The 14,508-nt window shown below is 50.7% G+C and overlaps 2 protein-coding genes across 4 annotated transcripts in view; both read right to left on the bottom strand.

The window, feature by feature from the left end:
* LOC146252870 (corticotropin-releasing factor receptor 1) overlaps window positions 1–3,746 on the bottom strand; it is an 11,911-nt gene extending 8,165 nt beyond the window's left edge. The window contains exons 1-4 of the mRNA XM_084676789.1: window positions 3,694–3,746; window positions 3,457–3,577; window positions 927–1,080; window positions 673–733 (exon numbers count right to left, since the gene is read on the bottom strand). Of these exons, the coding sequence (XP_084532915.1) occupies window positions 673–733; window positions 927–1,080; window positions 3,457–3,577; window positions 3,694–3,746 (389 nt within the window). The remainder of the gene's footprint in view (window positions 1–672; window positions 734–926; window positions 1,081–3,456; window positions 3,578–3,693) is intronic.
* Window positions 3,747–10,716: 6,970 nt separating this feature from the next.
* The window catches only part of LOC146252869 (corticotropin-releasing factor receptor 1-like), a 33,858-nt gene continuing 30,066 nt past the window's right edge, over window positions 10,717–14,508 (bottom strand). For 2 of the 3 annotated variants that reach the window (XM_084677585.1, XM_084677586.1), the window contains 2 exons: window positions 12,858–12,964; window positions 10,717–11,265 (listed from right to left, as the gene is read on the bottom strand). In XM_084677585.1, the coding sequence (XP_084533711.1) occupies window positions 11,046–11,265; window positions 12,858–12,964 (327 nt within the window). In that variant the 3' untranslated portion in view covers window positions 10,717–11,045. The remainder of the gene's footprint in view (window positions 11,266–12,857; window positions 12,965–14,508) is intronic. The other variant, XM_084677587.1, reaches the window with a different exon arrangement.

The raw sequence follows: 14,508 nt of genomic DNA, 5'->3' as shown, positions 1-14,508 counted from the left end.
GGAGAGGAGAGGAGGAGGAGAGGAGGGCTTGGGAAAGAGGAGGAGAGGAGGGGTGTAGGAGAGGAGGGGGAGAGGAGATGAGGGGGAGGAGGAGAGGAGGGGGAGGAGGAGAGGATGGGGAGAGGAGAGGAGGGGGAGAGGAGAGGAGGGGGAGGAGGAGGGGGAGGAGGGAGAGGAGGGGGAGGAGGAGGGGGAGGAGGGGCAGGAGGAGAGGATGGGGAGGAGGAGGGGTGGAGGAGAGGAGAGGGAGAGGAGATGAGGGGGAGGAGGAGAGGAGGGGGAGGGGGAGACGGGGACGGGGAAGACAAGATGTCGTCTGCCATTTTGGGACCTGTACAGCGATTACATGTTGTTATGGTAACCAACAGCATGCTGAGTGTTTAGAGCTGTCTGGTTGTCTGGTTGTCAAGGGAGACTGATGATGGTGCCCCAGATGCAGAGGAATCAATACCCATGCTGCAACCATCACTCATGACCAGGACCCAGCCAGGGGAGCCATCGATAAGTTAATGACCCAGGAGGACGCAGAGATGACACATGATTGGGTTGAAAAACATGAATCAGTCATCATCAGATGATGATGATGAGAGAGAGGAGAGAGAGAGCAGAGAGGAGAGACAAAAAGCCTTGAGAGGTGCGATGACAGCAGGAAAACAGAAGAAGCCATCTTACTTCTCGTTGTCGTAGTACAGTTTGCCGATGGCCCAGGCCACGATGATGGGCAGAGGGATACCTGAAAGAAAACACTGTTACCATGGAACCCTAGAAAACCACGGTCCCGGGGCTTACATAAGGGTTACTGTTCTATACCTGGATGACACACCCCACTATCTGCAGACCTGCGTAGAGGGCAGGTGTACAGGACAGTGTATTGTGGGATGTGCATGTACCCCTGAAGCCTCACTACTCCTTCCTACAGTACTCACACCAGCCGATGCAGATGAACATCCACTTGCGCAGCTTGTCTGTGGAGTAGGTGAGCACGATGGCTGTGTGGAGGTAGCAGCCCTCGCCAAACATCCAGAAGAAGTTGGTGACGTGGAAGTAGTTGTAGGCCGCAGTGACGACCCGACACCATGCCTGGAGGACAGACAGAGAGAGGAGGAGAGGGGAGGGATGTGTGTGAGAGAGAGAGAGAGAGAGAGAGAGAGAGAGAGAGAGAGAGAGAGAGAGAGAGAGAGAGAGAGAGAGAGAGAGAGAGAGAGGAGGGGAGGGATGTGTGTGTGTGAGAGAGAGAGAGAGAGAGAGAGAGAGAGAGAGAGAGAGAGAGGGAGGGAGGGGAGGGATGTGTGTGTGAGAGAGAGAGAGAGAGAGAGAGAGAGAGAGAGAGAGAGAGAGAGAGAGAGAGAGAGAGAGAGAGAGAGAGAGAGAGAGGAGGGGAGGGATGTGTGTGTGTGAGAGAGAGAGAGAGAGAGAGAGAGAGAGAGAGAGAGAGACAGAGAGAGAGAGAGAGAGAGAGAGAGAGAGAGAGAGAGAGAGAGAGAGAGAGAGAGGAGGAGAGGAGGAGAGGGGAGGGATGTGTGTGTGAGAGAGAGAGAGAGAGAGAGAGAGAGAGAGAGAGAGAGAGAGAGAGAGAGAGAGAGAGAGAGAGGAGGGGAGGGATGTGTGTGTGTGAGAGAGAGAGAGAGAGAGAGAGAGAGAGAGAGAGAGAGAGAGAGAGAGAGAGAGAGACAGAGAGAGAGAGAGAGAGAGAGAGAGAGAGAGAGAGAGAGAGAGAGAGAGAGAGAGAGAGAGAGGAGGGAGGGATGTGTGTGTGAGAGAGAGAGAGACAGAGAGAGACAGAGAGAGACGGAGTAACGTTTTATTGTCAGTCAAGGTTTGGAGAGAAAGGGTCTATAAACCAATCAGATCTCACATCACCAATGCAAATCCACCAATGAGGGCTTCTGTATTGCCTGTCTTTATTGGCTGAGGGAGGGTGAAAGTAGCGGCGGCTCATTAGCAGGAAGTTAACTTCCTCTACAATGTTGTTGCTGCTGTGTCATTGGCTAGTTTCCATTTCCGTGTGGTAAACACAGACAGCTGGATGACAAGCTGAGACCCCTCAGGCCTCACAACCCTTCAGAGCCATCCAGAACATACCGCCCCTCTCCCATCAGTCAACATAGTCCCTCTCTACTCTACTCTACTCTACTCTACTTTACTATATTGACTCGACTCTATTCTATTCAGCTGTATTCTACTCAATTCTGATCCATTCCATTTCCTCTCCACTTCATTCTACTTTCCTCTATTCCAGAAATTATTCTCTTCACTTTTCAACTAATTAGTTGCAATCAAAAGGATTATATTCCATAAAGATCTCTTCTTTTCAGTTTGCGCTGAACACAAATTGACAGATGGTGTGATCGCCTCAGTGATCGCCTCAGCACAGATCCAGCAATCCAGGAGATGATCACCCCTCCTTTCTTCTCCCCTCTCTCCTCCCTCTCTCCCTCCCTCCCCCTCTCCCTCTCCCTCTTCTCCCTCTCTTCCCCCTCTCCCTCTTCTCCATCTCCTCCCCCTCTCCCTCTCCCTCTCCCTCTCCTCCCTCTCCTCCCCCCTGTCCCTCTCCTCCCTCTCCTCCCTCTCCTCCCTCTCCCCCCTCTCCTCTCCCTCTCCTCCCTCACCTCCCCCTCTCCCTCTCCCCCCTCTCCTCCCCCTCTCCCTCTCCTCGCTCCCCTCCCTCTCCCCCCTCTCCTCCCCCTCTCCCTCTCCTCCCTCTCATCCCTCTCCTCCCTCTCCTCCCCTTTCTCCCTCCTCTCCCCAGGGGTGTGAGGTACTTCTAGGTCTGCTGTCACATCAGTATCACACTTCGTTCACACCTCCATCCTTGCAGCCCCCCCCCTGCAGCCCCCCCCCCCCCCCTGCGGCTGCACCTCCCGTCAACTTCCCCCCGAATCAGGACCCCCCCCACCCCACCCGCCCCCCACCAGGCCAATCACACGTCATTCACAGCTCTTTCTCCTCTGTTCTTCCTCCGGTGACACCTCCCACCCACATTCCTGTGCTCTGTTCAGGGTGCCAGACGGCCTTCCCCCGCCCCCCCCCCCACCATCACACACACACCATCACACACACATGTTGCAGCATCCATGATGGCATGATCAGCATTGGCTCGGTTGCCGACAGAAACACACAGGTCTGTTTTCATCCAGTATCATCCTCTCCTCCTCTTCAGAAGGGCTTGGGATTAAAGTGATGGATGACATCATAAAGAGCATCAGAATCGCTCTGTAATAGTTTTATAACCTCCTGCTGAAGTCCATACAGAGAGACATCTGTCATCAGACTCCATCGCCGGCCTGACCTCTACAGGAGAGACCCCACAGGTCTACCTCAGCACGATCTACAGTCCTACAAGTATCCAAAGTCATCCATCTTCCTGTAATGTAGTCCATCGTGTATTTAATGTAGTTCAGTGCAGTGTGTGTGTGTGTGTGTGTGTGTGTGCGTGTGTGTGTGATGCAGACTCACCACATTACTCTCATGTACTGCAGGGTTCATGGTGAGTTGAACCACAAACCAGGTAGCGTTCCTCAGGATGAAGGCTGTGATCAGATTCCAATGAATGATGTTCCTCAGGCAGCGGATACTCCTATTGGTGGAAACACAGGAAAAGGGGCTATTACAGGGCATTCCTATTGGGGGAAATGCATAAGGAAATAGTGTAGAACACTCCTATTGGTGGAGAGACAGGGAAGAGAGGGGCACTGTTCTCTTTTTAAAACATCTAGCAGGAGTTCCACCCTCTTGGACTGAAACATTGCGAATACCTAATGCATGATGACATGAAATCTTATTTACAGTCTGGACTTCAGTGACATGTGAAAGGATTTGAAAACATAGCCTCTTTTAGCCTTCTGCAGTACGTGCAAGCACACACACACACACACACACACACATACACAAATCACTCGCTCGCGTCCACATTAACACATTCCCTGTCTATCTTCTCCTTCTTCCTATTTTTCTTTGTCAATGATACAGCTTTTTGAGGTTTGGCCAAACTTTGAGGTTTGAATCCTAACATTCCTTTGTGCTGTTTTATCCAGTAGGGGACTGGACGGCTGCCAACGTAGACATACAGCTTCTCCTGTGCGGATCTCTCTCTCCCCCTCCATCTCTCCTCTCCTCTTTTCTCTTCCCTCTTTCCCTCGTTCCTCCCTGTCCTCTCCTGCTTCAAAAACCATGAAGGTTTGTCAATCTGCCCTCCTCTCATGTTTCTGCTCCTGCACCTCTCCCCCTCCTCTCCAGTAATATATCCTCTCTCTGCCCTTCTCTTCCTCCCTGCCATCAGCCTAAATCTCCTTCTCCTCTCCTCTACAACTTCCTCGCCCTCCATTCCTCCGTGACTCTCGGTTTCTGGATCCTTAAATCTCTCCCCTCCATCCTCCCTCCCTCCCTCCCTCCCTCCCTCCCTCCCTCCCTCCCTCCCTCCCTCCCTCCCTCCCTCCCTCCCTCCCTCCCTCCCTCCCTCCCTCCCTCCCTCCCTCCCTCCCTCCCTCCCTGCCTCCCTCCCTCTCTCCCGGACTATACATCACAGGAGACCGTGGAGAACTCCTCCACATCCTCTCACTCTTCTCCCTCACTTTCTCCTTCTAAGTCCCTTCATCCTGCTCTCCCTCTTCCCCTTAATCCCTCCCTCCCTCTCTCTCTCTTTCTCTCTGTCTCCCTCTGACAGGTTCTGTGGACACAGTGGGGCCTTACATCCTGCCGGCGCCTCGCTTTCTCCACCAGCTTCTTGCGTCCTCTTCTCTCTCCGTCCACCAACCTTCCCGCCTCCTTCTTCTGAACTCTTCCCTCTCTTTCCCTCTCTTTACCTCTCTTTCCCTCTCTTTCCCTCTCTTTCCCTCTCTTTCCCTCTCTTTCCCTCTCTTTCCTCTCTCTCTCTCTCTCTCTCTCTCTCTCTCCTGGAACCCATGGCGGCCTCTCCCATTTTCTCTCTCCTCACGTGTAGTTATCTGTGACTGGCCTCCGACACAACAGCCTGGTGCAACCAGAACACCCACCCACTCACCCATCCACCCATCCACCCATTTATTATTCAGCCAACACATTTATTACACATCACCCTATCCCTTTTCTATTCCAACACATACAAGTTCCACTGTAGGACTCCTAGGCTCCCTGGACCCTATGTCAGTTTTATTACTGGACTCAAAGGTTCTATCGTCATTCTATTTGTGGTTGTACAGTAGGGTCACAGAGTGGATCTGGGACAAGGACACCTCCACCCTGCTGCTTGTCTTCAAGAGCAGAGTCCCTGCCTCCCTGCCTCCCTGCCTCCCTGCCTGCCTCTGTGATAACCTGCCTCTCTCTCCTCCTCCTTTTCTCAAGGGGAGAAACGTTTCTGTTCTCTCTCCTGTCATCTAGAGAAACAGCCCCTGTGTCAAACCTCTGTCTGTCTGCCTGTCTGCCTGTCTGCCTGTCTGCCTGTCTGTCTGTCTGTCTGTCTATCTGTCTGTCTGTCTGCCTGTCTGTCTGTCTGCCTGTCTGCCTGTCTGTCTGTCTGTCTGTCTGTCTGTCTGTCTGTCTGTCTGTCTGTCTGTCTGTCTGCCTGTCTGCCTGTCTGCCTGTTTGCCTGTCTGCCTGTCTGCCTGTCTGCCTGCCTGCCTGCCTGCCTGCCTGCCTGCCTGTCTGTCTGTCTGTCTGTCTGTCTGTCTGTCTGCCTGTCTGCCTGTCTGCCTGTCTGCCTGTTTGCCTGTCTGCCTGTCAGCCTGTTTGCCTGTGTGTGTGTGTGGGTAATGTGTGTTGCATCTTATTCGTTTACTCAGACATTAGTGTGCGCTCAGATACGAATCTACAACCAGCTGTGTGTTCTAGGAGACGTCAGACGAATGTAGATACAGAGTGGTGGTACTGCTGACAGAGCCTCACTGGAGCACACACACACTCAAACACACACACACACACACACACTCAAACACACACACACACACACACACACACACACTCAAACACACACACACACACACACACTCAAACACACACACACACACACTCAAACACACACACACACACACTCAAACACACACACACACACACACTCAAACACACACACACACACGATCATATATACACAAAACAGCTACTGAAAGATGCTTTGAGTGTGCATTGGTCACAGCTGGGAGCAGAGACGCTCCGTATAGGCTCATGTTAAAGCATGTTAATCTCTCTATTGTCCAGCATTAACTTCAGAGGAGCCAAACGATGATATTAACAGCCTCAAAGACATTCGGCTCTCAACAGAGCAGGGAGGGAAGAAGGGAGAGAGAGGAGGGGGGGAGGGAAGAGAGGGGAGGACAGGAGGGGAGAGGAGGAGAAGAGAGAGGAAAGGAGAGAGGAGAGAGGAGGGGAGGGAGGAGAGGGAGGAGAGGAGGGGAGGGGAGGGGGAGGGAAGAAGGGAGAGAGAGGAGGGGAGGGAGGGAAGGAAGGGGGAGGAAAGGAGAGAGGATGGGAGGAGAGAGAGGAGAGGAGGGAAGGTGGGGTAAAGGAGAGGAGAGGGGAGGAGAAAGCACAATCCACATCTGCTTCCTACTTCCTCCATTCAATTAATTCAAATTCACTTGATTATAAACAGTCAATTTAGACTTCCGGAAAGGGAATTTGGAAAGAAAGAGATACTGACAGAGACAGAGAGCAGAGAAAGAGAGAGCAAAAAAAGAGCTAATGAGAAGGATGGAGAGATTATAAGCGACAGAGCATAGAGAGAGAGGAAGGGAGAGGAAGGAAGAGGAAGGGGGCTGAAGGGAGAACACTGTCAGTCAGGATGATGGATGTTGGTGGAGGAAGTGCCAGTGTGTGACTTCCTGTAGAATCTCTGGGCCCTCCGGCGATGTGTCTAAGATGTACTGTATCACTGTCTCTCTCTCTCTCTCTCTCTCTCTCTCTCTCTCTCTCTCTCTCTCTCTCTCTCTCTCTCTCTCTCTCTCTCTCTCTCTCTCTCTCTCTCTCTCTCTCCTCTCTCCTCCATCTCTCTCTCTCCTCTCTCCTCCATCTCTCTCTCTCTCTCCTCTCTCTCTCTCTCTCTCTCCTCTCTCCTCCCTCTCTCTCTCTCTCTCTCTCTCTCTCTCTCTCTCTCTCTCTCTCTCTCTCTCTCTTTCCTCTCTCCTGCTCTCTCTCTCTCTCTCTCTCTCTCTCTCTCTCTCTCTCTCTCTCTCTCTCTCTCTCCTCTCTCTCTCTCTCTCTCTCTCTATCTCTCTCTCTCTCTAACTCTCTCTCTCTCTATCTCTCTCTCATTATCCTGTGATAATCAAGCACCCTCTCATGGACCACCCTTGAGACAATTAACAAATATTGATCCGTTTTGTGAGTGTGTGTTTTTGGCACCATCTGGGTGTGTGTGTTTGTGTGTTTGTAAGGAGATAAAAGTAAAGAGGATTTTTCTTCTAGGTCCTTATAAGGGTGTTCTTCAGTCCCGTGTAAAAAGCACTTTGACATTCTCTGATGACACTGACAGTCAACTCTTCCTGACCCTGGAGAATCACACACACACACTGTGCCAGCACACAAACACACACACACATACTGTACCAGCGTAAACATGGAGCTCTCTGTGGTAATAGCTCAACCAACTAGGCCAAAAGTGTGGTGTACTATTCTACAGAATATGTGTGTGAGTGTGTGTGTGTGTGTGAAAGCTTATATTATTTATATGTTGAAAGGTCAGGATGAAAAGACATATCCTGGTGTCAGAAATTCAATGCTTTCACACACACACACACACATCAGAACACATTATACTGTATAGCTGGATAAGCACCTCATGCTACAGTAATATCCAAATGGGGCATCATCATGCCCCTGTCCTCTCTCTCTTTCTCTCTCTCTCTCTCTCTCTCTCTCTCTCTCTCTCTCTCTCTCTCTCTCTCTCTCTCTCTCTCTCTCTCTCTCCTATATTTTTCTTTCGCTCTATTGTCCATTAGTCTGCTGAACCATTCATAACTAGTGTTTGATCTGCTGCCTACCCATGTCGATGATCAAACATAAACACACACACACACACACATCAGCCTCTTGTCAGCTCTCTAATTGGTGGGCTTGTCTCTGACTAGTCTGCAGCATGATTGGTTGGCAGGTGTGCTCAGATCGGGTCAGCAAGCTCTGTGATTGGTTAACAGATGAGCTGGCTCAGCACAGCTGCTGGAGATGACCTTTACAGTTCGACAAGCAGTGTGTGTGTGTGTCTGTGTGTGTGTGTGTGTGTGTGTGTGTGTGTGTGCCAGGCCAGATGATTCCCAGCCTGAGGTGAGGCACCATTGGAACACTCTACCAGCTCTCTGGTTGACATTTCATTACTTTCCAAACACACACACTAAACACAACACACAAGCACAAACAACTACACACAAGTCCAGGCCTCCCTAGTTCCCTGGTGACTGTTTCCATTAGGTAACGACAGCAGGTTGGATCTGTTGGATCTCTCCAGTGACGTACACACCCCCAGGATACACACACACCTGCCTCTACCACCCCAGCAGCACCTCAGTGCCCGCTGTGCACCAGCCAAGGCTGGCATCAAACAATGTGTGTGTGTGTGTCCAGCATGCTCCGATGAGAGGCTGACCTACAGAGACACACTGTCATCATTAACATGTAACATGGCTCCTCCAGTCTCCCACAGGGACCAGGAAGCCTGCAGAGGACTGAGAAACCTGCATGTCTGCTCTGTGGACAGAAAGCTAGGACACTAGATGAGAGGGAGTTATGACATTAGAGGAGAGGGAACTAGGACCGTAGAGGAGAGGGAACTAGGACCGTAGAGGAGAGGGAACTAGGACCGTAGAGGAGAGGGAACTAGGACCGTAGAGGAGAGGGAACTAGGACACTAGAGTAGAGGGAGCTAGGACTGTAGAGGAGAGGGAACTAGGACACTAGAGTAGAGGGAGCTAGGACCGTAGAGGAGAGGGAACTAGGACTGTAGAGGAGAGGGAACTAGGACCGTAGAGGAGAGGGAACTAGGACCGTAGAGGAGAGGGAACTAGGACAGAAGAGGAGAGGGAACAAGGACCGTAGAGGAGAGGGAACTAGGACCGTAGAGGAGAGGGAACTAGGACACTAGAGTAGAGGGAGCTAGGACTGTAGAGGAGAGGGAACTAGGACCGTAGAGGAGAGGGAACTAGGACAGTAGAGGAGAGGGAGCTAGGACACTAGATGAGAGGGAACTAGGACCGTAGAGGAGAGGGAACTAGGACCGTAGAGGAGAGGGAACTAGGACCGTAGAGGAGAGGGAACTAGGACACTAGAGTAGAGGGAGCTAGGACTGTAGAGGAGAGGGAACTAGGACCGTAGAGGAGAGGGAACTAGGACAGTAGAGGAGAGGGAGCTAGGACACTAGATGAGAGGGAACTAGGACCGTAGAGGAGAGGGAACTAGGACTGTAGAGGAGAGGGAACTAGGACACTAGAGTAGAGGGAGCTAGGACCGTAGAGGAGAGGGAACTAGGACTGTAGAGGAGAGGGAACTAGGACAGTAGAGGAGAGGGAACTAGGACCGTAGAGGAGAGGGAACTAGGACCGTAGAGGAGAGGGAACTAGGACCGTAGAGGAGAGGGAACTAGGACCGTAGAGGAGAGGGAACTAGGACCATAGAGGAGAGGGGGCTAGGACACTAGAGGACAGGGAGTTGTACTGGAATACGAAGAGAATGGAGGGATGGAGGGAGAGAGGAAGGGAGGGAGGGTGGAAGGTAGCAGACTGTGGAGCACATGGTCTCAGTGTGAGCCGTGGCCCACTGCCATTCCTCACCCTGCTACCTCTCCCTCCCTCTACCTCTCCCTTCTTCACTCCAACTTTCCTCTCCTTTCCCTCATTTTCCTCCCTTCTCTCCTAACCTATTCCATACATCCCTCCATCAGGAGAGAGAAATAAGTAGAAGAGGAAAGAGAGAAGGGAGAGGAGGATGAGGAGAGGACAGAGAGGAGAGGAGGGAGAGGAAAAGGCAGAAAGTTGTGTGAGTTCTCTAAACCTGAATGAGGACAATACATGGCTCATAGCTCATCCCCTCCTGGCTACACACACACACACACACACACACACGCACACAGATGAGTCCAGCAGCATTGTTCTGATGTTATTGTTTTAGGCTTTAGGTGTGTGTGTGTGTTTTACCAAGGGTGTGTCTGTCCTTGTGTCCTTGCTGGTCCGTGTCTCCAGAAGCTTGAGGTGTGTGTGTGTGTGCGTGCGTGCAAGGGAATAGGATAATGTGTGTGTTGGCTTATGTAACCCTCTTGTTCTCAGAGGGTTTAGGAGACACACCACTTCCTGTCTGTCAGTCTCCCTCCAGCCTGGCTCACCTCCATCTCTATAATCTCCCTCTGCTGTAATCCTGTTAATTTCATTATCAATCCTGTCATCAGTCATCCCTCTGTTTCTGTGAAGGAAACAGGGATGAGAAGCTAGCCTTTACACTTTTCTTCCAAACTGCAGTTGAAATGCAACTGCAGTTTAATCTTCTCAGGCCGGTGTGTGTGTGTGTGTGTGAGTGTGTGTGTGTGTGTGTGTGGGTGTGTGTGTGTGTGTGTGTGGGTGTCAGTGAGTGTCTGCTCAAGTCCTCTGTGGACAGGCGTTCAGTCTTATCAGCATTTAGAAAGTTCACTTTAGCTGCACTCTGTGTGGCCTCTCGAATGGGCTTCTCTGTGTGTGTGTGTGTGTGTGAGTGAGTGTGTGAGTGTGTGTGTTATCTGGCCCGCTGGGGGCAGGTGGATAGAAATATCTCTGTATCAGAACCACATAAAACATTTAACACATTTATTAGACTCCACCCCTCGGCAACAGTAAGAAGGCAGATTATAAATACTGTATGTGGAAGGTCTGTCCCTACCACCATGTGTGTGTGTGTGTGTGTGTGTGCGTGTGTGCGTGTGTGCGTGTGTGTGTGTGTGTGTGTGTGTGCGTGTGTGTGTTCCCGACATCTGGTTCCACTGGCTCCCAAGAAGATACACCAGAGTTGGTCGTGTTTGTTTCTGAACTTCCTCTCCTCTTTCAGTCGCCACTTTCTCTGAATCCATCTGTCTTCTCCCCTAGTCCCCTTCTTTCTTTTCACTTCTTCTCTCATCCAACCCATCACTTCTCCATATTGTTTATCCTTCCATCCCTTCTCCCACAATGCATTGCTGGTGATATTGAGACATTGGGAGGATGGACCAGAAGAGTCTGATGTCTGTGAGTGTTACTATGCCAACCACAGTGACTACTCCAGCAGACTTTACACTTGCAGGGCCATCTCTTGCCTCCATCCTCTCTGTCCAATCCCGCTGCCTTCTGACAGGGCGAGACCATCTGACTGGAAGGCAGGGTGAAGTAGAGCCAAGATTAATCAGAGGGGATTAGAGTGAGATTATCTGCCTTAAACAATCTCTCTGACGATATGTTTAATCTCAGGGTCACACAATCTGGCCTCCATAACTGAAGGCTAACACAACCAGACGCAACATTATCGCATCCTGACAGAACCCTGTGGTACACACTCACACACACACACTCACACACACACACTCCCTCACACACACACACACACATACACATGTTATAATCAGAGATTTGTCTAGGAGTCAAACGGTTTCATGGTGTATCTATAGTCTTACGGTTTAAACAGATATAATACAATAAATCTGGGGCTATGGTTTAAAGAGATTTATTAAAAGACCTCATCCATTAAGCATTTAGCTTTCAGGAGGTTTGGGGGTATTTGGAAACATTTGACTGATTATCTGGAGAAACAGACTATTTAGAGCAGCCGAATTATAGGAGATGATGAGGAATGGTTAGAGGGAGGAAAGGGAGGGAGGTTTGGATGGGTCTGTCAGCCTGCATGCACCTACTGCACACATGCATGTACGTGTGTGTATGTTTGTATCTGTTTGCTGTCATTGTGTGTGTGACTGTGTGTCTGTGTCTGTGTGTGTGTGTGTGTGTCTGTGTGTGTGTCTGTGTGTGTGTGTGTGTGTGTGTGTGTCAGTGTGTGGACAGACTCCACTCCAGTGATATGCATTAGTACTGATCCCCAGGCAAGGTGACAGACTGACTCTTTCTTTGCTGATGAAAATCTGTGTGTGTGTGGATGGATGGATGGATGGATGAAAGAATGTCTGACTGACAGGATGGAAGGAGGGGCTGGTGGAGGAAGACTGAGTCTCATGAACAGGGTGGAGGTAGACTGACCTGAGTCTCATGAACAGGGTGAAGGTAGACTGACCTGAGTCTCATGAACAGGGTGAAGGTAGACTGACCTGAGTCTCATGAACAGGGTGAAGGTAGACTGACCTGAGTCTCATGAACAGGGTGGAGGTAGACTGACCTGAGTCTCATGAACAGGGTGGAGGTAGACTGACCTGAGTCTCATGAACAGGGTGGAGGTAGACTGACCTGAGTCTCATGAACAGGGTGAAGGTAGACTGACCTGAGTCTCATGAACAGGGTGGAGGTAGACTGACCTGAGTCTCATGAACAGGGTGAAGGTAGACTGACCTGAGTCTCATGAACAGGGTGGAGGTAGACTGACCTGAGTCTCATGAACAGGGTGAAGGTAGACTGACCTGAGTCTCATGAACAGGGTGAAGGTAGACTGACCTGAGTCTCATGAACAGGGTGAAGGTAGACTGACCTGAGTCTCATGAACAGGGTGGAGGTAGACTGACCTGAGTCTCATGAACAGGGTGGAGGTAGACTGACCTGAGTCTCATGAACAGGGTGAAGGTAGACTGACCTGAGTCTCATGAACAGGGTGAAGGTAGACTGACCTGAGTCTCATGAACAGGGTGAAGGTAGACTGACCTGAGTCTCATGAACAGGGTGAAGGTAGACTGACCTGAGTCTCATGAACAGGGTGAAGGTAGACTGACCTGAGTCTCATGAACAGGGTGAAGGTAGACTGACCTGAGTCTCATGAACAGGGTGAAGGCGACCAGCAGTGCTCCCAGGGAGATACAGTGTCCCAGGTAGTTGATGATCACAGCTATGTGGTAGTGAAGCTTGCTCTTCCTCTGAACAACACAACACACACACACACAAACACACACACGGTGTTAGGAAACAGTAATACACTCACAGGTACACCCACTGTTACAAATCATTATAATCATCATATAACACAAACATTGTCATATTTCAGCAGTTTTGTTTTGATTTCAAATTAATCAAAGAGCTTGAATAGTTTTGTATCACTGATGTCTGCCATGCAGGCCAGTAGAACGTTAAGTCTGTTTCTACTGTAAAAAAAACACACACACACACACACACACACACACACACACACACACACACACTCACACATAAACAAACACCTCTCTTCCCCTCTACTTCTCCTGTTTTCTCCCCCATCTCCTCCACCCTGCCTGCCTGCCTGCCTGTCTGCCTGTCTGTCTGTCTGTCTGTCTGTCTGCTTGTCTGTCTGCCTGTCTGCCTGTCTGTCTGCCTGCCTGCCTGCCTGCCTGCCTGCCTGCCTGCCTGCCTGCCTGCCTGCCTGTCTGCCTGCCTGTCTGTCTGTCTGTCTGTCTGTCTGTCTGTCTGTCTGCTTGTCTGTCTGTCTGTCTGTCCACCCACTATCCCACCTCTCTCTCGATTCTCCCCCATCCTCTCTGCTCTCTGCTCTCTGCTCTCTGCTCTCTGCTCTCTGCTCTCTGCTCTCTGCTCTCTGCTCTCTGCTCTCTGCTCTCTCCTCTCTGCTCTCTGCTCTCTGCTCTCTCCTCTCTGCTCTCTGCTCTCTGCTCTCTGCTCTCTGCTCTCTGCTCTCTGCTCTCTGCTCTCTGCTCTCTGCTCTCCCTCTCTCAGTAGAACACTAACAGACATCCACACACAGATCACAGTAATGGGATATTCAGCTCTATAATCTCCAATCTAATCTGTCACTTTGATGCAACAAACTGATTACAAATCTTGACCCAGATGGGCCCTTCCAGACCACACACACACACACAAACACAAGCACACACACACTTTCTATCTCTATCTCTTTTTTCTCACTCCATACACTTTTGTTGTCTCTACCTCTTTGTGTCTCTGTCTCTCTCTCGTAAACACACACACACACACACATGCATATGCATCTCATGTTCAGCAGTGAGAAGTAGGCCAGGTACATCAGATCAGCTTTCATAGGGCTGTATGATGTGGATGTGGACACTAAAGCCAGCCTGGATACAATTTCCCACAAAGACACATCCCACAAGCTGGAGCGATCAGGCCTTTGGGTCTGTGAGTGCGACACAAAGAGAGGTTGTGTCTGTGTCTGAGTTTGCTTTTGTCTGTTTATGTATGTATGTGTGTGTCAGTCAGGCATGTGTGTGTGTGTGTGTGTTTGTCCTGTTGCTGGCTCTGGGCACGTTCACAAGCGTGTTACGAGTCATATATGTTTGGTCACGTAACCCTGGCAACACAGCGGACAGCCTGGCTCTCTTTCTTTCAGTCTCTCTTTTCTCTCCTCTTTTCGCTCTGCCCTCTCTGCTACAGCGCCAGCAGTCCCACTGTGGAAGCCTGTCACCATTCTTCCTGGGCTCTGATTGGATGCCAGAGTTAACAGTCAGCCAAT

This window comes from Hypomesus nipponensis, chromosome 17, assembly GCF_054491055.1.
Source record: "Hypomesus nipponensis isolate SF chromosome 17, ASM5449105v1, whole genome shotgun sequence".
In the NCBI taxonomy this organism is placed as follows: Eukaryota; Metazoa; Chordata; class Actinopteri; order Osmeriformes; family Osmeridae; genus Hypomesus; species Hypomesus nipponensis.
The sequence above is the reverse complement of the archived record's forward strand: the minus strand, read 5'-3'. Positions and strand labels throughout refer to the sequence as shown.